This window comes from Protobothrops mucrosquamatus, unplaced genomic scaffold, assembly GCF_001527695.2.
Source record: "Protobothrops mucrosquamatus isolate PMUCROS unplaced genomic scaffold, P.Mucros_1.0 scaffold7663, whole genome shotgun sequence".
Classification (NCBI taxonomy): domain Eukaryota; kingdom Metazoa; phylum Chordata; class Lepidosauria; order Squamata; family Viperidae; genus Protobothrops; species Protobothrops mucrosquamatus.
Window position 1 is genome coordinate 11,110 of NW_015393462.1, and position 20,490 is coordinate 31,599.

At 36.2% G+C, this 20,490-nt stretch overlaps 1 protein-coding gene across 1 annotated transcript in view; it reads left to right on the forward strand.

Annotated features, from left to right (window-relative positions):
• Positions 1-52: 52 nt before the first annotated feature.
• The window catches only part of LOC107300620 (band 4.1-like protein 2), a gene marked incomplete at its 3' end in the record, with an annotated part of 22,503 nt that continues 2,065 nt past the window's right edge, over positions 53-20,490 (forward strand). The window contains exons 1-4 of the mRNA XM_015829930.1: positions 53-478; positions 3,623-3,823; positions 10,606-10,710; positions 17,220-17,262. Of these exons, the coding sequence (XP_015685416.1) occupies positions 53-478; positions 3,623-3,823; positions 10,606-10,710; positions 17,220-17,262 (775 nt within the window). The remainder of the gene's footprint in view (positions 479-3,622; positions 3,824-10,605; positions 10,711-17,219; positions 17,263-20,490) is intronic.

Genomic DNA, 20,490 nt, shown 5'->3' on the forward strand with positions numbered 1-20,490 from the left:
AATGTCATCTATTAAAAAAAATTATATTGTATTTTTAGGGCAACCAGTGATTATGACGACTGAAGGTGGGTCAGATACTGAAGTAAAAGAATCAGAGAAGCTGAGGACTAACACAGTAAGTGAAAATGCTGGGGATGCACCAGAGAGTCAAGAAGATCAGAAACAAATAGAAGAAGGTTCTCCTGTCCTTCCAACTACAGCTACCCAAAAAAGCCCTAAAAGCTCAGGTGGAAAGGGCATTTCTCGTTTTATCCCCCCCTGGCTTAAGAAACAAAAATCATACAGCGTATCAGAACCCAAAGATGAAACTAAGAAAAGAGAGCATCTAGCATCAGAAGAAGAAACAGCAGTGGAGGAAGGAGAATGTCATCTTTCAGAAGAAGAAGCTCGATCTAAAGGAAAATTATCGGACATTTCTGAGAATCTTCAACAAGCTGAAGTGGGTGGTGATAAAGAAGAAAAACATGTTGAGTTACAGGTACATCCTAGAAAGAAAAAAACAAACTTTAGGAAGCACACTTTAATGGCTTCAGCATTGTTGTGGCTTTTGTTACGTTACATTTTCTTTTTTATATATTATTGTTTATTGTTTTATCATAGAGAATAAAATACAAACAAAACAAAAGCATATATTCAATCCTAACAACAATAGAAAAGAAAAAAAATAGTGTACAAGAAAGAAAAAAGTGATCAATTAAATTTAATATGTAGGATCCACCCTGGCTGTGTACTGAAAGAAAAGAAAAAGTAGTAAATTCTCCTCCCCTTTTACTACTTACCTACCTACATATATATAAAGGAAAAAGTCAACAGGTTGAGCTAAACATTGCACTAATCTTCAAATCCCTCTGTTAATCATTTGTTATATTTAGGGTGTAGAAAGTCTACAAATGGTTTCTCCTCCATTAACTCTAATCAAATCAGTTAATTTCCCATTTATGCTAGTTCAGTCAATTTCAAAATCCATTCTTCAACAGTTGGCATCTCTTTTTCTTTTCAGTATTTGGCAAGTACAATCTTCACAGCCGTCACCATGTGAAGGAATAGCACCCCAAATTGTTTTTCAATTGGCTTGTCCATTATACCTAAAAGTAAAGCTTCAGGTTTCATTAATATTTGTATCTTAAATATTTTTTGCATTGTCATTGTTATGTTTATCCAGTATGTTTTCACGTATTTGCAAGACTGCCACATATGATAAAATTAACCTGGATTTTGATTACATCTCCAGCACTTATTGGAAATCCCTTTATATATTTTTGCTAGTCTATCGAGGGTCAAGTACCAACGATACATCATTTTGTAAAAGTTTTCTTTCAAATTATAATTTAATGTGAATTTTAGTCCCTGTGTCCATACATTCTGGACGACTGTATGTTACATTTTCTTTTGTTAATATGAATTAACGCCATTCATTCTGGGGTGTACTTTGATTTTGCAATGAATCATACTGTGTGTTTGTCTTGGCATATAGTCATGTGGGCCACATTACCCCGGAAATGTCTTCAGACAACACTGGCTTCCTTGGCTAGGAAACAGAGATGAGCACTGCCCCCTAGAGTCAGACACGACTGGACAGGGGAAACCTTTACCTTTAAATAAAAAACAGTAAGACAAATAATACTGTGTAATGTGGGTTGTTGGGTAGGTTGATGACAGGTCTCCATTGGTTTCTGAAGGCTGTCTGAAAAAGGTCTGTTCTGAAATCCAAGGATTTTGGCACGGAGTGTTTGCAGTACAAGGTGTGCAAAAATTCTGCTTGGACTTCAGGACAGATCTTTTTCAGCCAGTGTCGAGACAAAAGGACTCCCTCTTGTTTCTGCAGCTGGCTAAAAATGCCGCATGCTGCAGATGTTCTGTGTCAAAATCCTCCTTGGATTTCAGGATGGACCTTTTTAGCCATTCCCCCAAAATGAGAGGCACTTCATGCTTCTTATCTGAGAGTTTTTCTGCTTAAAAATCCACAAGATTGATTTGTAACTGCAACTGAATATGCTGAGATTTTGGCCACTGAGTGAAGTAGTCATGTGACATCTTGCTTAATGACTGCTTTTTTCAATGATCAAGATTCCAGTTGTGGCACAAAAACTACCTGTATTTGCCATCAAATTGGTGTCACTTTTAGAGACCATGTAGATAAATTTTCTCCAGGATTTGGGTAGGTAAGTAAAACACTTTTTTTTCAAACATTGTATCTTTGGTACATTTTTTTATTTCAAACCCGATGATGTCATTAAATTTTTCAAATATATTTAACTATGAAAATTTTCAAAAAAGTCTCTTTTTAGCTGCTTAGTTCTGGTTTCTATAATCAGCATTATAAAACAGGAAAATAAGGATTTGGAGTTGTAGTTACCCCCAATCAGTTTCTTTCTCATTGTAATGTATTAATATGATTCAGTTTTCCACAACCTGGTGCACTTTAATCTGTAAGCCAATTACAACAATGAAAAACATATTCAGGTTGCATCATCCTTGCTTTTTCTCCATTGTAATTCTTTTTGCTCAGGTCCTCCCCCTCCATCACCAATTTTGCCCAGCTCAAATTTATATAATTTGTTTTTCAAACATATGAAAATAGATGTTAAGCAACTTGCTTAGATGCTGCAATATGTATGATAGGTAGCAGCATTCGTGGCTCCTTTTATTGTAAAGTCTTTTGAATTCATACCCTATTTGTGACTACTAAGAAGCCTGCAGGTAGCTGCTGCTTGAAGCAGAATAGGCTAGCTGGATAGATAGTTTTTATTCTTAAAGAATGAAATATGTTTACTTGTTTGTATAGATTATTCAGTGATTCAGATTCTGGCAAAGATGTAGAATTGATGAAGAAAGACAAAATGAAACTAGACTTGTAACTAGATATTATTTCCAAATGAACAAACTTAAGTGTGCTTCCACTTGTACTTCCTTTGCTTCTGTTTGCCCTCCAACAAAAGAAATAATTCTTTTTTTAATAGTTGGGTAAGCCAAGGTCTCAAAATAACAGGCTAACTAAGTGTCCTAGAGATTTGTTCTCTAAGATTGGTAGTCTAAAGAGACAGTTGCTCGGTTGACTTGCAGTTCCATGTCTAGGTTATAGTTATATAACAGCTCCACAGATCTTATACAGCATAGATTAAAAAATAGTGTCATATGGTTTCTTTGTTATGAGTTTTTTTCTAAGTTGATTGTAAATCATTGTTAAAGAAAGAGCGAGGCTGATGAATAAAAAATTGATTTTAGCCAGTACATGAACATGAAAACTCACCTGCTTCTCTCAAGCCACAGTAGCCCTGTTTTCAGTGGAAGCTGTTTCACAGCTCTCAATCTGAACTGTATGTGCACTGATGAGACACATTTGCACTTCATATCTAGACCTAAGTGAGCTCTAGAAAGATGTCGAGGCATCATTTTGTCATGATATTTTTAGGTTCTTTGTGGCCAGTCTCCGCTATTTTCATGCAATAGAATTTTGGAATATTTGTCCTGATTCTATTCTAATCTTACATAATGATTATCTGCTATTGTAATTTGAAATATATACTGCATTTGCATTTGATTAAATCAAACTGCATTTGATTATATTTACAATTCTGAAACTATAATATTACTGTATGGTAATACACATTTCCTTGTGCAGTCCGATAAAGAAGACAAAGAAATTGTTTCTGAAGTTACTGAAAACAAGCAAGACACTGAAGATCCGAAAAGAGAGACAAAAGAGGTTCAAACAAGTGAAGTCAAAGTAGAAAGAGTGCTTCAGAAAACTCCTAAGAAGATCAGAATAGTACAGGCTAAAGTTGTGCTTTTGGATGGCACGGAATACAGTTGTGACCTTGAGGTAAGCTAGTGAGCTTTATTTTTTTCTTTAAGAGGAAGTAAGTGCAATATTTTTATAGAAATGAGGACTAAAACATGTGTTATGTTAAGAATATACAGCATCCCAATGCAAAGTCAATTTATATAAAATATAAGTATACAGTATATTTATATAAAATAATTTCAGTTTTAATTTTCTGTGTTTAATGATCCATAGCATGGAATTTTTCTTTTTAATAGTTGTCAACAATATTAATTTAGCCATTCACTATGACGCCAAAAGCATTTTTTCTGGTTACTTACAATCAATTCAGTCTTCATGTATGAATTTAGAGTTTTTACCCTAGTGTGCATCACTTTGTTTACTTAAACTGTATTTGTCATTTGGTAAACATTTACCAAATTAAAAAAAATATCCTTTTGGATTTTCTTCAGTCACTTGGTTCTTATGACCCCAGGCTGCTTAATATTATCCAGAAGTCAGTATCATTTAACCCATAATAAATATCCCATTTATCATTCATTCATAAGCCAACATCTTAAAAAGTACTGGCTCCAAGAAACTTCTTGTGTCCTATTAAAAAGTTACCCATTTAGTTATTCTTTTGTATTTTTATCCAATTAGCAATCCATAAAAAGCATTTTTTCTTATCCTATGACCACTAAGTTTCAGAACCACTGATGAATAACTTTGTTAAAGACGTTTTGAAAATCCAAGTATATAGTAACAGCAGGATTACCTCCATCCTGGTCCTATTGTTACTCTTAGAAAACTCTGAAAGGTTGGCGAATTAGGATTTGCTTATGCTGGTTTTTCTTCAACAAAGCTTGTTCTTCTATGAACCTATTTATTTTTTCTTTGATTACCACTTCTGTCAAGTGGCATAAAGCAGATGTTAAAGTGGCAGGGCTATAATTCCCTTTCCAGATCTTGCTAGCTCTCTTTAAAAACTGGTACTGCACTAGCTACCTTCAATTTCTTTGGCACTGAACCTGTTTTAAATGTTAAACCATATACTTTTGGAGAAGATTAGCAATTACCTTTGAAATTCAAATGGTTATTATATTGTACAACTGATTAATAATCAGTTCTTTCATTTGAGTTTGACATGCGTTTTTGCAGAAGATGCTCATATGTAATGTATAAAACAGCTTTTTAAAACTAGGTACCAGAATTTATTAATTTATTTAAAATCAGAATAAAGGTTTATAATGAATTTTATTTCAGCAGTACATTTTTATATAGTATAATAGTTTTTTATTTTCTATAGAGGAACATTTTTACCAGCCTTCTGAAATTCACAAGGAAGCCTTACCAAAGACTATTTCACAGCAATATATTTTTCTTTTCCTTGCATGTTAGAATTGCAGAAATTCTAACATGGATCACAATTCCTGATGGCATTGGGTATGTGAACAATTATTATAGAAGAGGGCAGATTTTTAAAAAATTATTCATAGAGATTAGTGTCAGTTCTATAAGTCTAGATTCTAAACCTTGCGGACCATTTACTGTGGGTTTTTTAAACTTGCAGCAGCTGTAGTTTGGGCCATCTTCAGTCAGGAAGACAAGATTACATTAATTTAATAATCCATTCTTGCTCATTGGATATATTTGATATCAAGGCAGCTTTCCTTGATAGTAATAGCAGACTTATATACCACTTTACAGTGCTTTATAGTCCTCTCCAAGTGGTTTACAGAGTCATCATATTGCCTCCAACAATCTGGGTCCTCATTTTACTGACCTCAGAAAGATGGAAGTCAACCTTGAGCTGGTCAGAATCAAACTCCTGGAGTGAGCAGTGAATTAGCCTGTAGTACTACATTCTAACCACTGCGCCACCACGGCTCTTTGCTCCCTAAATAGTCAGAAAATTACTGAGGATCTAGTAATCAACAGGAATACTACACTGTGGTGTTTATCTGGTATTCTATGTACAGTTGAATGAAGTGGGAAAAGGTACTTTTGTATTATTTGTTTTAGTCATTGATTGAAATACATGATGCATCAATTTATTTATTTAAAAACCTAAGTGCTTCCAGTTGTACATTTTGTGGCATATCTATTCACTACCACACTGTTTTGTTAATTCAAATATTAACGTTGATACTTGACATTTATGACTTGTATGAGGAGTCTATGTAACCTATTGGGTTTATCTCTATCACTTTCCTTTTATAAAAATGTTGTAAGTGTGTTTGTCCAAATTAAGGAACTTATTCTATCTCTGATGCTATTAAATATTTGAATTTTAAAAAAGAAGAGTTGCAACAAGTCAAATATATGATATATCTATATATATATTATATGAATATATAAATACAAGAATGCTGCTAGCTTCACAAATATACGTTTCAAACTATTGCCAGCTTCCTCTCTGCCCCCTTTTCCTTCTTATAGATGAATTGCCTTCAGTCTTATGGAAGAGGAATAAATGTTAAGGGAATGTTTAATATTTTCATTGCCCTATATTCTTGGTTATTTGCAGTTTAGTAGAACATAGTGTATAGTATTTGTTAATAAGTAGAAAATACTAAATCCAGTAATTGCACTTGTTCATTGAATTAAAATATCTAAATATATGTTTGAGATTATGTACAAGTTTTATCATAGTTCATTTTATGCACTCAGTCATATAACTATCAAGTCTAAAGAATGCCATAATGACATCTAGGCAGCTGACTTATTGTAAAATTTCTTTCCAAAGCAAATACAGTTTTCATTAGAGTGTTCTACACAGAGCATTCTGTTCTAATTAAAATGTTATGACAAGGACATTTAAATATGACTGAATGGCTATATTTTATGCACGTCTGAACAACTGAAGTGTATTGAGCATGACATAACTGTTTCAAGGATTTTGTAGTTTGCTTGATTGAAGTGCAAAAGTGCACTTGCTATCTTATAAAAAATTAAATGCTCAAGTACCATATGTCTTACAATTTGCCAGTGATTTCCTGGCTATAATAAGCTATATCAAGCATGTTTTTAAACAAATATTCTTAAGTCAATCTCATTATGTTCTGGCAAAATGCTAAAATAAAATGTTTTATTTATAGTTTAAAACTTATAAACTCTGTTTAAATTATTCCAAGTATTTTTCTTGTTTCAAACTCTGCGCACTTTCTATAAAAAGATTTGGTAATGATGAATATAGTGTTAAATTTGGAGACATAGCTATAATAACATAAAATGAAATAACATACTTGTTTTATTTTTATTTTGAACTTGAAATAGACTGAAGCTATATATAACATCTGTTCTGACAGTTTCACATCTATCTTTTAATACAAAATACAACTGAGAAGCTTAGAATTTAGTTCATGCCAGTTTTCTACTAAACATTGCCATTTTGCTAGTCCATGATACTAGTTTTAATGGCTCATTGCTCTGATTAAAGAGAATTTGTTTTATTTAAATCTTTTCTTATAAATCAGTTTTTAAATGATATATGATAGATTTAATATCAATATTTTCTCAGTACATTCCTAATAAAATTTTCAACAAAAGTATTTTTTTTTATTTGTGCCTTCAACAAAATACTATTACCGGTAATTAAATACTATCCAAGATTATAATGGTAATTTAATGCATGTATGTTGCAGAATTTTTGCTCAGAGAAGGGAGTTTTTGAATGGTAACCTGCCAAGTAAAATGATGTTTTTGAAACATAAGCTAAGGTTGTTAAATTAGATTTTATAAGTGCTGAGAGTCATTTGACAAAATAGTATTTATATTGAAATGGAAAATATCCAGGATTTTTACATACTAGAATCTTAAACATTATTATTTGGGAACCAAAAATGTAGCACCACAGTCACAAAATAAAAATACAGTACAAGATTTAACTGGTTATATACACTATGATTATCTTCTGGACATTGAAGAGTTAGTAGTTGTGAATTAAGTAGGAAGCATAATAGTAATAACAGTACATGGATTATGTGATTCTGTGATACCTAACTTCATAGCCAATTATATTTCACTCCTTTCTATCCCCTTTTTCAAGTCTCAATTTAATATGTTTGGCAGATAGATGTCCTTTTTAAAAAACAAGTCTAAACTGGAACTTTCCACATGTTTAATCCAATTTAAACCAGGTTACCTAAATATTTTGGATTTATTTTTTGTTTAAATTTTAAAGTCCTGTTTAAATGATAAATTGAAATGTAAGGTGACCAGCAAAACTCGGTAAAATCTCTTGAGCAATGAATACAAGTTAAAAAAACCATTTCCCCCCAAATTGTACCTGGGTATATTATTAGAAATAGTTTTGTGTTTCAGGGGTTATTTGCATTATTCCTTATGTTTCAGCTGATGGGATGTAATACTGAATGATCCAGTTAAAATTGTAAATGCTGAATATAAATTGAGCAGTTCAGTTCAGCATGAATGTGCTTTGATTTCTTTTGGACAACAGACAATGCTTTTATTGAGCTTGGTAATTTTATTGCATACCTTTTCTCCCTTGTCCTTTGTATTTGTACACTGTTTCTCACAACTACTGTGTGGCACATAGCTCAACAGCATAGATAATTTGTTCAGTTTAGAGCTTTCTGTCTCTGACTGTCAGGCACAATAACTTTAGTGTTGCAAGAGCCTACACATAGGCACTTGGAGGGACTTCTCTGGAATTGCAGTGGCGTCTACCGAAATCTGCGTGATAAGCAATTGCAAAAATGCCTTTCGGTTGCCAGGTCTCAAAAATGTCACATTATAGTTGCTTTTAAAATGCCATAAATAGCCAAATTGGGATGTAGGACTTGTTTGAAAATGAAAGGCACCATACTGCACCTCTTGATTTCTTCCAGTAGCAGACACTATTTCAATGTTTCAACAAATCTGGAAAAACCAGAGAGGCGACTTGTCTGGTCTCATTTATTAATTCAAATCAAACTACAGTACTTTGAATGCCCCAAATTTTCCCTTTTGATTGTTTACACCCAGTGTTATATATCGTGCTGCATTTCATTAGTATCAATAATTAATAAAGCTATTACTATTTAACAGTACTAATTATTAATTTACTATTAATAAAATTATATTCAGTATTTGATCCAGAAGAAAGAAAAACCTAAGAACAAAGCTTTTGAAATGTTATCTGTTTGCCTGTTGTGTACCTTTTGCTGCCCCAAAGTATTTAAAACAGTAATACAATTTTCTCTGACATTCCATGTCATATGGAAATATGAAAAATCATATGATCACAAAAGCAGTTATTTCTGATAGATTTCTTCTGTCAGAATCTTATGCCCTATATTCTTTAAAATGTTGTTAAACTAGTTATTCTTTTTATTTTTATGTAGTTGGGGGAGTGTCTCTTTTGTTAAAGTGACTTGAAAAATGTTGGTTCTTTCATGTTTCACTTAGCCTCTCTGAATCATTCTAGTAACTTTTATTATCTTCTAATTCATTCAAGTTTTATTGGGGCTATATGGTTATGGTTGAGAGTGCATCTGAAGGTTATATTTAATGCAGAAAGAAAAAGAAAACTAATGAACTGAAATAAGATTCTATAAATCACTTCATTACAAATCTAACATTAGACAATAGTACATTGATGGCTAACAGTTGTTTTAAATGTTTAAATCAAAATCATTAGATGTTTAAATCAAAGAGCAAAAATAATGAGGCTTTTGCTAGCTACCAAGATATCAGATAATTCAAGCCTGAGTATGTAGCAAAACTCCTTAGTTTCATTTTTGTGTGAAAGCCTTACTAAGTACTAGGCAAAATATAACAGAAATCAGTTGAGCAGTTTAGTTAGTGCTGAGATAACCATGAGTTGTTATACCAAAATATGGAGAAATGTCAGAGATAAATCTTTTAAGCTGTAAAGAAGTATATTAAAACTTTACTTTGGAATTTTGATTTTATGGTTAGTAAACAATCTAATAGTCAAATGTATTTTGTAGACAGCTTTGTAGACAGTTTTGAATTGTATTAATGGCCAAGTAGGTTCTTAAGTATTTGTTATAGTGTGATGCATTTAACTGTTCTTTTGTTTTGGGGGATTTATTATGCAAAAATTACAAAACACTATTGACAGCAATATAGTTCCTTATCCATTAAATGTAATGTATTAATCTTTGACTTACAATAATGGAGTCTGGCCAATCCAATTTTACAAGTTTTTTTTGTGATACTGGTTAAGTGAATAACCATGGCATGTGTTTACCAAAATTGGAACTAAAGATGGTTGTTTGACAAAAAGTCATAAAGTGTGCTCACATGACCACGGGACACTGCAAACAACCACAAATGGTTGTTTGTTCAGTTGCCAAGTTCCTGAAATGCAGTCTTGTGACCGTGGAAATGTGTGGTACTCAGAACTCTGGATTGTAAGTCACTTTTGTGTGTCCCATTGTAACTTCGAACTGTTGCTAAGTGATAGTCGTAAGTCAAGGACTATCTGTACTTGATAATTAGCAAGTACTCAGATAACAAACTATATATTTGATTCCTTTAAAAAAAAAGTTTTAAAAGACATTAACGATTTCTAAATACACACCAGTATTTCAGGATTTTAAGAATTACAGCTGATTTTTCATTTTTCCTACTTAAATTTTAGTTATCTAAATAAATATCTCCTCTCCATTGGTTTTAATCAGTGCTTTCCTATATGCTGGGTATAGACTATGAAGCATCTACTCCCTTTTGATTTATTTTCTGAAATAACAAATTGAAACCATGATAACAAATACAGAGTAGTTTTCTTTGGTATAGGTGTGTTTTAAAATAAAATATACGTAGCATTGTATTATACACATGTTTCATTGATTTACCCTATTTTTTCCTAGAAAAAAGCAAAAGGGCAGGTGTTGTTTGAAAAAGTATGTGAGCATCTTAACCTACTAGAAAGGGACTATTTTGGCTTGTTGTTCCAAGACCACACAGATCAGAAGGTATGTACTAAATGTGTAAAAATGACTTCTAAAAGATTGGGAACTTCTGTAATTTATGGAATTTTGTTACTGAACATTAAGTCTTTTAAAGTCCAGACCCTCAGATTTGTGAGCAGAAGAGGGGTAAATATAATGCTATCTCTTGTTGTCATACTTTGAACTGAGCAATTTTTCCATGGATGGGGAGGAGGGGAGAGAGGAGGCACACACAACCTAAAACCTTGCATGTGCAGTTTACAGTAGGGTTCGCGCTTCTATGAGAATCTAATGCCTGATGATTTGAGATGGAGCTGAGTTGCAGCTGCAAATACAGATCAAGCTTCGCTCGCTTGCCCGCCATTCACCTCCAGCTGTGCAGCTGATTCCTAACAGCCACAGACCAATACTGGTCCATGGCCCGGGAGTTGGGGACTCCTGGCCTAGATGCTGTATGGATGTGATCAGCTGAAATAGAGAATGCTGACTGAAAGCACTTGAACTCTAATTTTTACTTTTGTTTTAAAAATATATTTGCAATAAATACCATCATCATTGTTAGAGCAATTAATTAAAATGTAACACAAATCTAAAACAAATAAACTGCCTCAAGCACATAGATCTAGAGAGATTTCTGAAGACGTTTAGGGAATATCTCAACAGTTTGGTCAAATTCTGTTATTTTTATAAGGAGCCTTTCTTTCTTATTCATTTTGATTGGCTCCTTGGTTTATTAAGGAGTTCAAGAGACAAAGTGACAGTAAATCTGACTGAGTATGGCTACAAACTCAGGGTCAGATCTACATTATGATAGTAATAGAAGCATTGATGAGCTGTTGACCGATTGACTTGTTTAGGGTGGCATCTCCCAGTTTGGGAGAGTGTTATCTTCCACTTCTCAGCTTTGACAGTTTTTCACAGCACTTTGTCAACACAGTGATTCAAATCTTCCAGAGGTTGAATTCTCCCTGTGACTATCTAGTCTATAACATTAACTGGAATGACATTTTAGTTTGTAGAGTCTAGCTTAGCTTTTAGCTCGTAGAGTCTTAGAAAGTAGATAGTATGAGTATTTTACTAGTATGCAGAAGGCAATAAAAAGATATACATGTTTTCCAAGAAAAACCTGCATTTCAAAGGTTTTTCATAGAAAAAAAGTATCCTATATATGAATAATTAATTGTGAAAGCTAGATTTTCTGCTTTGTAAAGGATTAAGTTTATTTCATTATTATTTTAATTGGAGTTCTATGTTTACAGAGATATTGAACATCAGTATGCTTATATGACTAAGTCTGGAACTATTATTTTCATGAACTAGCACAGAAAAAGCAGTATCTGTAGAAAAACAATTTATAAGGAGAAAGACAGTAGAGGGCAATCTAATCTAAAAGGAAATTCTCTCATGTTATCTGCATATTTGAAGAAGCAATTAAATTATGTTTTATGACCATAAAATCTAATATCGTTGAAAAAAAATTATAGACACTCGAGGTCTTTGTATTTTTTTCTTTTTAAAAAACTTTTTTATGCCCTTTCACTTGCTCATGAAAAGACAGTGATTTATGCAGGAGAAAGTGTTGGTAAATAAACATAGCTAGCTCACTAGCAATCCTCAGCTAGAGAGAAAACTGCAGACAGAAAAATATGAGATATATCTCGTTTTCATTTTATAGTCTTAGTAAAAAAGCAAATAGTTTGCTAGTATATATAGATAATAATTTTACATTGTCAGTTAATATAGGCACAGGGAACATCAGTCTCAGAGTTTTCCATCTGGTTTGCAACGTTATCCTCTCTTTTCTATCTTTGATGTCCATCTCCTATCCTGAGAGAAAGGGCAAGAGTCATCTTTCTGCTCAGCAACTTATCCAAGATAAAAATTGTTCCTTATTCATATTTTATTTATTTATTTTTTTATTATTAAATTTATATACCGCCCTATCTCCCTTGCGGGACTCAGGGCAGTGAACAGGCGATACTAAAAACCATGGTAATAAATAGTTTGTTTTAAAATCGAATTAAATAACGGGCCTGTTCTAAAAACACACCCGTAAAAAACCCCCCACTGAAACATAATCAAGCTCCGCCAGGCCGGACGCACGGAATAGATGGGCCTTCAGGGCTCGGCGAAAAAGGCGCAAGTCCGCAACTGTACGTAGGTCGGGGAGTAGGTCATTCCAGAGGGCAGGAGCTGCCACAGAGAAGGCTCTCCCCCTGGGGGTCGCCAGCTGGCCCTCTCTGTGGGAGCGGACTGGCCGAAGGGAGGTGTTTGGTAGGAGGCGGTCTTGCAAATACCTAGGTCCATTGCTATGGAGCGCTTTAAAAGTTGTTACTAACACCTTGAAGCGCACCCGGAAGGCCACCGGCAGCCAGTGCAGCTCGCGCAGGAGAGATGTTACATGGGAGCATCTAGAGGCCCCCAAAATCCCCTGCGCAGCTGCATTCTGAACTAGCTGGAGCCTCCGGGTGCACCTCAAGGGGAGCCCCATGTAGAGAGCATTGCAATAGTCCAGGCGGGAAACAACGAGGGCTTGAGTGACTGTGCGTAGGGCGTCCCGATCCAGAAAGGGGCGCAACTGGCGTATCAGGTGAGCCTGATGAAAAGCCCCCTGGCCACGGCCGTCACATGATCGTCTAAAGACAGCCGAGCATCCAGGAGGATGCCCAGGTTGCGAGCCCTCTCCGTGGGGGCTAATGACTCGCCCCCGATAGCCAGAGATGGAACCAACTGGCTATGACGTGACGCCGGAAACCACAGCCACTCGGTCTTGGACGGGTTGAGACGAAGCCTGTTCCTCCCCATCCAGACTCGCACGGCCTCCAAGCACCGGGACATCACTTCCGTGGCATCGTTGGGGTGGTCCGGGGTGGAGATGTACAGCTCTAAGTCACCACTGGAGGGAGGGAACAAATGAAAAAGCATCAGCACAACACTGCTTTCATCAACATGAAAATCTTAAAATAAGTCAAAATGATGAAAGTATTAGATCCTGTAGATACCGTATTTTCCGGCGTATAAGACGAGTTTCTAAACCCTGAAAATCTTCTCAAAAGTCGGGGGTCGTCTTATATGCCCGGTCATCTTATACGCTGGAAAATCTGGGTATTCTATTTTATTCCTTTATATAAGCTGAGGATGCGATGGGGGCGGCGGCCAGGAGCCGCTGCCTCCCGTCCTGCTCCCCCTCCCCACCTGTTCAGCTGAGGACGTGATGGGGGTGGCGGCTGGGACCTGTTGCCTCCCGTCCTGCTCCCCCTCCCCACCTGTTCAGCTGAGGATGCGATGGGGGTGGCGGCCGGGAACCGCTGCCTCCCGTCCTGCTCCCCCTCCCTCCCATTCGGCTGAGGATGCGGCGGCCAGGCTGGGGGCGGCGTGGACTCCCGACGATGCTGCAGTGGTTGCTGCCGTGCCGCCGCCGCCGCCACTGAAGCCGCTGCCTCCCGTCCTGCTCCCCCTCCCTGCCCGTTCGGTGCCGTCTGCCTTTCATTCTCTCTCTCTCTCTCTCCTAACCTGGAGGGAGAGGGAAAGAGAGAAAGAGGAAATAAAGAGAAGAGAAAGAGGAAAGAGAAAGAGAAGAGAGAGAGAAAGAGGAAAGAGAAAGAGGAAAGAAAGAGAAGAGAAAGAGAGAAAGAGAGGAAAGAGGGAAAGAAAAGAGGAGAGAAAGAGAGGAAAGAGGGAAAGAAAAGAGGAGAGAAAGAGAGGAAAGAGAGAGAAAGTTAGAGGAAAGAGAAAGGAAGAGAAAGAGAAAGAGAGAGGAAAGAGAAAGAGAAAGAGAAGAGAGAAAGAGAAAGAAGAGAGAGGAAAGAAAGAGGAAAAGAAAGAGAGGAAAGAGAAAGAGAGAGAAAGAGAAGAGAGGAAAGAGGAAAGAGAGAGGAAAGAGAAAGAGATAAAGAGGAAAGAGAGGGGGGAGAGGAAAGAGAAAAAGAGAGGAAAGGGAGAGAAGGAGAGGAAAGAGAGAGAGAAAGAGAGGAAAGAGAGAAAGGAAGGGGGAGAGGAAAGAGAAAATGAGGAAAGAGAAAAAAGATTGAGAAAAGAGAGGAAAGAGAGAAAGGAAAGAGAAGAGAAAGAGAGGAAAGAGAAAGAGAGGAAAGAGGAAAGAGAGAGACAAAGAAAGAGAGGAAAGAGAGAGAGAAAGTTAGAGGAAAGAGAAAGAGAGAGGAAAGAGAGAGAAAGTTAGAGGAAAGAAAGGAAAGAGAGAGGAAAGAGAGAGACCCTTTTGACATCTAAAATGAAGATAACACTGCATATATCCTTTTTTACCTTTATTTTATATATACACACACAAATATATATATATATACACACACACACACATGCTGTATATCATAAAGGTAAAAAAGGATATATGCAGTCTTATCTTCATTTTAGATATCAAAAGGGTTTTGCAGCTCCCAGTGTTTTGTTTTCGGTGGGAAACGTGTCCAAGTGGCTCTTTGAGTGTTTTGGGTTGCCTACCCCTGATATAGCCCAAACTCTATAATTTTAACTGGAAAAGTTGGGGGTCGTCTTATACGCACAGTTGTCTTACACGCCGGAAAATACGGTACCTCTGCCCGCACATAATGTTAAAATTGCCTCATCGATCTATGACTTATTTAAGACCATATTTTAAAGAAATACACCTCTCTTAAAAATTACAGTGAGAGAATTTGAACAATATAGTCAGTTGTGTGAATATTATCTTATGAGTTTCAGTAACATTTTATAATTGTATAGCAAACAGTAATCTTTTACTTTTGCAGAATGAAAGAAAACTATTTTGAATACTCAGAGCCTACCATTGATAGGTAGTGAAGTATATGGAAATTTGACATTTTTTTAATGAATGAAAAAATTAAAGCAAAAGAAAGTAAAAAAAATATGATGTAATTCAATTTAAATCCTGATCTCTTTGAGAGCCCTCCTGGATTCTCAGATCCTGGCTCAGACAGCAAATGGCAGTAATGGCCAGGAAGGCCTTTGAACAAATTTATCTTGTGCAACAATTGCATCCTTGGCAGGCCATTCTCACAGTGACTCATACCTTAATCCAGACATGTCAAACACAAGGTCCAGGGGCCAGATGCGGCCCGCGAAGTGGTTTCATGTGGCCCGTGAAGCCATCCTGAAACAGTGAGGGAACGGCCCCCGTTGCCTTGGCCCTGGCCCAGGTTGGCTGGGAGCCAATGTACAATTTTGTGGTGGCCATCTATGCTGAAATGCATTCAGTCTTAGCTCCACAAGGCCATCCAGAAACAGCAAGAAACCAGCCCCTGCTGCGTTGGCCCCTCCCCCTGGGTGCATGCTGGGGAGGTGTCACCATTTGTGAGGAATGAAGAAATGGACCATGCCTTGGCGCTTGCCCTGGTCCCATCTCCTTCTGCCAGAGACCCTCATATCTGTCCCACTCCTGCCCAAGCTCCCACAGGCACCCTTGACGCAAACAATGTAGAGCTGGCCCTGCCCACCCAGTAGGCCACACCCACTCCATCCACGCCCACCCAGTAGGCTGCACCCACCCTGGCCACACCCACCCAGCCCCCCAAGGGCAACCGCAATGCTGATGCGGCCCTCAGTGAAATTGAGTTTGACACCCCTGTCTTAATCACTTCACGCTCAAATCCTGTGTAATGTTCTACACAAGGGGTGTCAAACTGCCGGCCCACGGGCCGGATGCGTCATGCCAAAATCGCGCCCACCCCAGCCCTGGCAATGGGGAAAACGTTGTGATATGTTGCAACATGTCACGTGACATTGCGAGTTTGAAACCCCTCTTCTACATGGTGCTTCCCCTGAAGATCACTCAAGATGTCACAACTGGTTTAGAACGTGGCTACACAAACAGCTGTGCCTTTTTTCCCATGTAACATTTCTACTCTACCAGCTTTAGAGGATACTAGCTGGTTTCAGCATATTCAGTTCAGCATATTCTCTCTTATTGAGCACTGAGTGGCCTAGGACTTGGTTATCTACATGGCAGTCTTTCTCTTGTCATCTCTCCCTGTTCAATAAAATCTCTAAGGGTTGGCACATTTCACATCCCAATTATAAAGTACTGTGATCTTGTGGGACTTAGGCAATATTTATTTATTTTATTTGTTAAATTTATTTGCCTCCTCTCTCGCTGTGGGACTACTCCATACATTCTCTGTAGCTGTATTGTCTTGTGAAACAATGAGCTTCATGTGACCCCAGTGCTGTTGAGATTTTTAAAGTCGTGGATATCTGACTCTTCCAATACAGATACAAGTGGTTCATTGATTTACTCACTGGCAGTTTATTTCTTTTTGTTAACAATAGTTTAAAGTTGGTGAATTTCTAGGATGTGCGGCCATCTATTATTATCAGTTTTTGTATTTTATTACTTCTGTAGAAGTTTAAATCCTAACATGTAAACCCAAATTTTCTTCAGTGGTTGAGGCAGTTTAGAAACCGATAGATGAAAAATTCTCAGAATATTATATACTGATTTTGAATGAATCAATAATAGTTACATTATAAAATACACATTAAATGTTTTATTTCTCATTATGTGTCATTTCTGTTTTTAGAATTGGCTTGATTCTTCAAAAGAAATCAAGAAGCAAGTTCATAGTAAGTGCTCTAGTCATATCTCTTACCGTCACGCTACAGGTAGTCCTTGATAATATGACTGTTCATTTAACAATAATCTGGAATTACAATGGCCTCAGAAAGGGTGCTTTAGAGCCTGTAAATTATTTCTGGTTGTCACATAATGTTGCATCAATAACTCCCATGGTCACGTGATTGTGATATGGATGCTTGTTCTCACAGCTGGTTGCTAAGTGCTGCACGATCATGTGATTGCCATTTGCATTCTTTCTTGCTGGATTCCCCAAAAAAATCCTTCTTATCTCTGGGGGCTAGAAGCTGAATTCTTTTAGTAGGGGTGCAGAAATGGATCTGAACGAGTTATCTTCCATGCACTGGGTTTGGATTTCAGCTCCCTCTTGTTTCTGGAGGATGGCTGAAAATGCTACCTGCCAAAGGATTTTGTCTCCCCTCTATGCATGGGGTATAAAAATGGGGCTGAAATCATGAGTTTTTCTTTTTCTTTGTTTTTATTGCCTAAATACAAAAAACAGGTGGCTCCCTTCTATGCTTTAAGGCTTAGATTATATTTAATTTTGTCAAACTTCCTCATGTAATGTTGCATTTTAAATAAGACTTTTATAATAAAGCCACAAGTTAATATAATAAAAAGTTGCAGAAGTTTATAATACTGTATTTACTATATTTATAAGTATGTTAAGATTAAGATTGCTAGAAATCTTCATCAGTGTGTGCAGTATTAAATGATCTAGATCTTTCAGTCTAAATAAGAAGAAATAGATTAAATCTTTATCAATCTATAATGTCTTAGGATCTGGTGAATTTTCCAAGTCATCTGTTAGAAAAGTTCCTAGAAAAATCTGGCTTTTGAAAAGTGAACAGATGCAAATACTTTATTAGTCTGGCACAATACTCCAAAGCTCATTTGGTAAAACTGCATAATCTAATCTGGTATTAGTACAATGTCTGTTAATCCTATTTTGATTTTCATACAAAGAATGCAATACATTTTTCTCCTCCTTTGTAACTTTTGTGATTGGAACATACTTACCAAGTTGCCTGTTACCTTACCTTTAGCTAAATACATTTCTTTCATTTTGGTATATTTTAGGTGTATTTATTATGAGCATTTTGTAAGAGTTGTGAAGCTGCTCATAAGGTGTTTTGCAGACCAATAAACAATATGTACAGCGACCGTTGTTCTCCATGCTTTTTGCCTCCTTTTTGTATATTTATGCATGTGGAAAATGATGAAAGGGCTTTTGTGCATGTTTATAGTACTTGTTTCACAGTCTCATTATCCACTGTTGTTCATTTGGAACAGAAGCACTGCAAATGGGTGCCACCTGTACAGTCTCTTTTAATGATTTGCTTGTATAGCAGCTCGGCAGTTTTAACAATTCATTGTTCTGAAGCTACACTGTTGATTATCAATAGAATAGCCTTAGACAGACCAATCAAATATTTTTAAAATATTTGCAATATGAGAACGAATATCATTACTGAAAAATAATGAAACATATAAAATTTAGAAAAATAAAAAATAGACATAAAAATATGGAGAGGTGGAGGGAGAAGTGAAAGAAATTGGCCTCCTTTAATCATAAGCAATGGTTTTCATCTCTGATAATGATTCATATTCTGTTTTAGAGATGACCTCCCATGTACCTTTGTTAAAACCAAAGGTATTGCTCAAGTTCCTTAAATAATCAGTCATCAATAAAAATCAATATTGAAATAGATTAACATTCTCAGAATTGGCTCCAGAAGACATCCAATTTGTGGAATCTCCTTTTTCTATTTCAGAATTCTCTGAAGTTTTCAATACTATTCAGAATGGAAAATCATCTGGCCCTGATGGATTGAAAGGAGATTTTATAAAGAATTTAAAGAGATTTTAATACCTGAATTTTTATTTTTATGCAATACTTTGCACCAAGGGAATCCTTTACTAGAGTTTTGGAAACAGTCTAATATAATTTTGATCCTTAAGTTGGGCAAAGATTTCCAGGATTTGGCACCATATAGGCCTATTTCACTTCTTAACCTGGGCTGTAAACTGTACATTAAACTGTTAGCTTACCAACTGATTATAGGTAAAATTATTCTTATGGATCAATTTGTTTTATTTCAAGTCGAAATACATCTGCGCCATCAAGAAATTGTTAAACATTATGCAGTGTAGTAAAATTAATCTTCCCTAGCTATTTGTTATTTAGATATATTAAAGGTTTTGATTCTCTGCAAATACAATTTTTAAAATATATTAATTAAACATAAACTTGTAGCTGGCTTTTATAAAATGATTGAACATATTTATGGACCAACTGAAGTTCAGATAAGACTTAATAATTATGATTCAGATCCCATTACAAATATAAGAGACACCAACAGTGTTGCTCTTTATCACCTTTATTATCCAACCTAGCCACAGAAGTGTTAGCAATAGCATTTAGATCCAGTAATCAGATTTGTGGGATGAAAAGGAGGGGGGGGAGACATAGCTTTTAAATCTATTTTCAGATTTTGACTTTCTTGAACAATTCTTACTTAGCCACTAAGAAGGAACTAAAGGAATTTGCAGAGGTGCCAGGACAATAAGTTAATTTTCATCAATCACATCTGATGCTTTTTCATACTCTCCCAAAAGGAAATTTTCATATTCTTAGAGATTCCAATTATATAAATATTTTTAAAATATTTACAATTTGCTATTACTAAAATATCAATAATACCTATATATTATTCATCTATCTATTATTTTGTATTATTCATACAAAAAACTATATACAGTACCAGCATACAAGAAATTAAGAAATGGAAATTGGGCTTTAAAATATTTCAATGTTTTAGATGAATTGCAGCAGTAAAGATGAAGATGTTATATGGCTTATCTTTTTATTTCAGTGCCTTCCAGTGGTAATTCCAGTACAGGCTTTAAGACATTGGGATGGGGGCAGGGGGAAGAATGTTTATGCTTTCATGCAAAATAATTGAGAGTAAATAAAAGGATTCTATATACCCCAGGCCACCCCAACGATGCCCTTGATGTGATGACCCGTTGCCTGGAGGCCGTAAGGGTCTGGATGGGGAGGAACAGACTCAGGCTCAACCCTTCCAAGACCGAGTGGCTGTGGCTGCCGGCACCGCGGCATAGTCAGCTGACTCCATCGCTGACTATAGGGGGCGAAATTCTGGCCCCCTCGGAGAGGGTGCGCAATCTGGGGGTCCTCCTGGATTCGCGGCTGA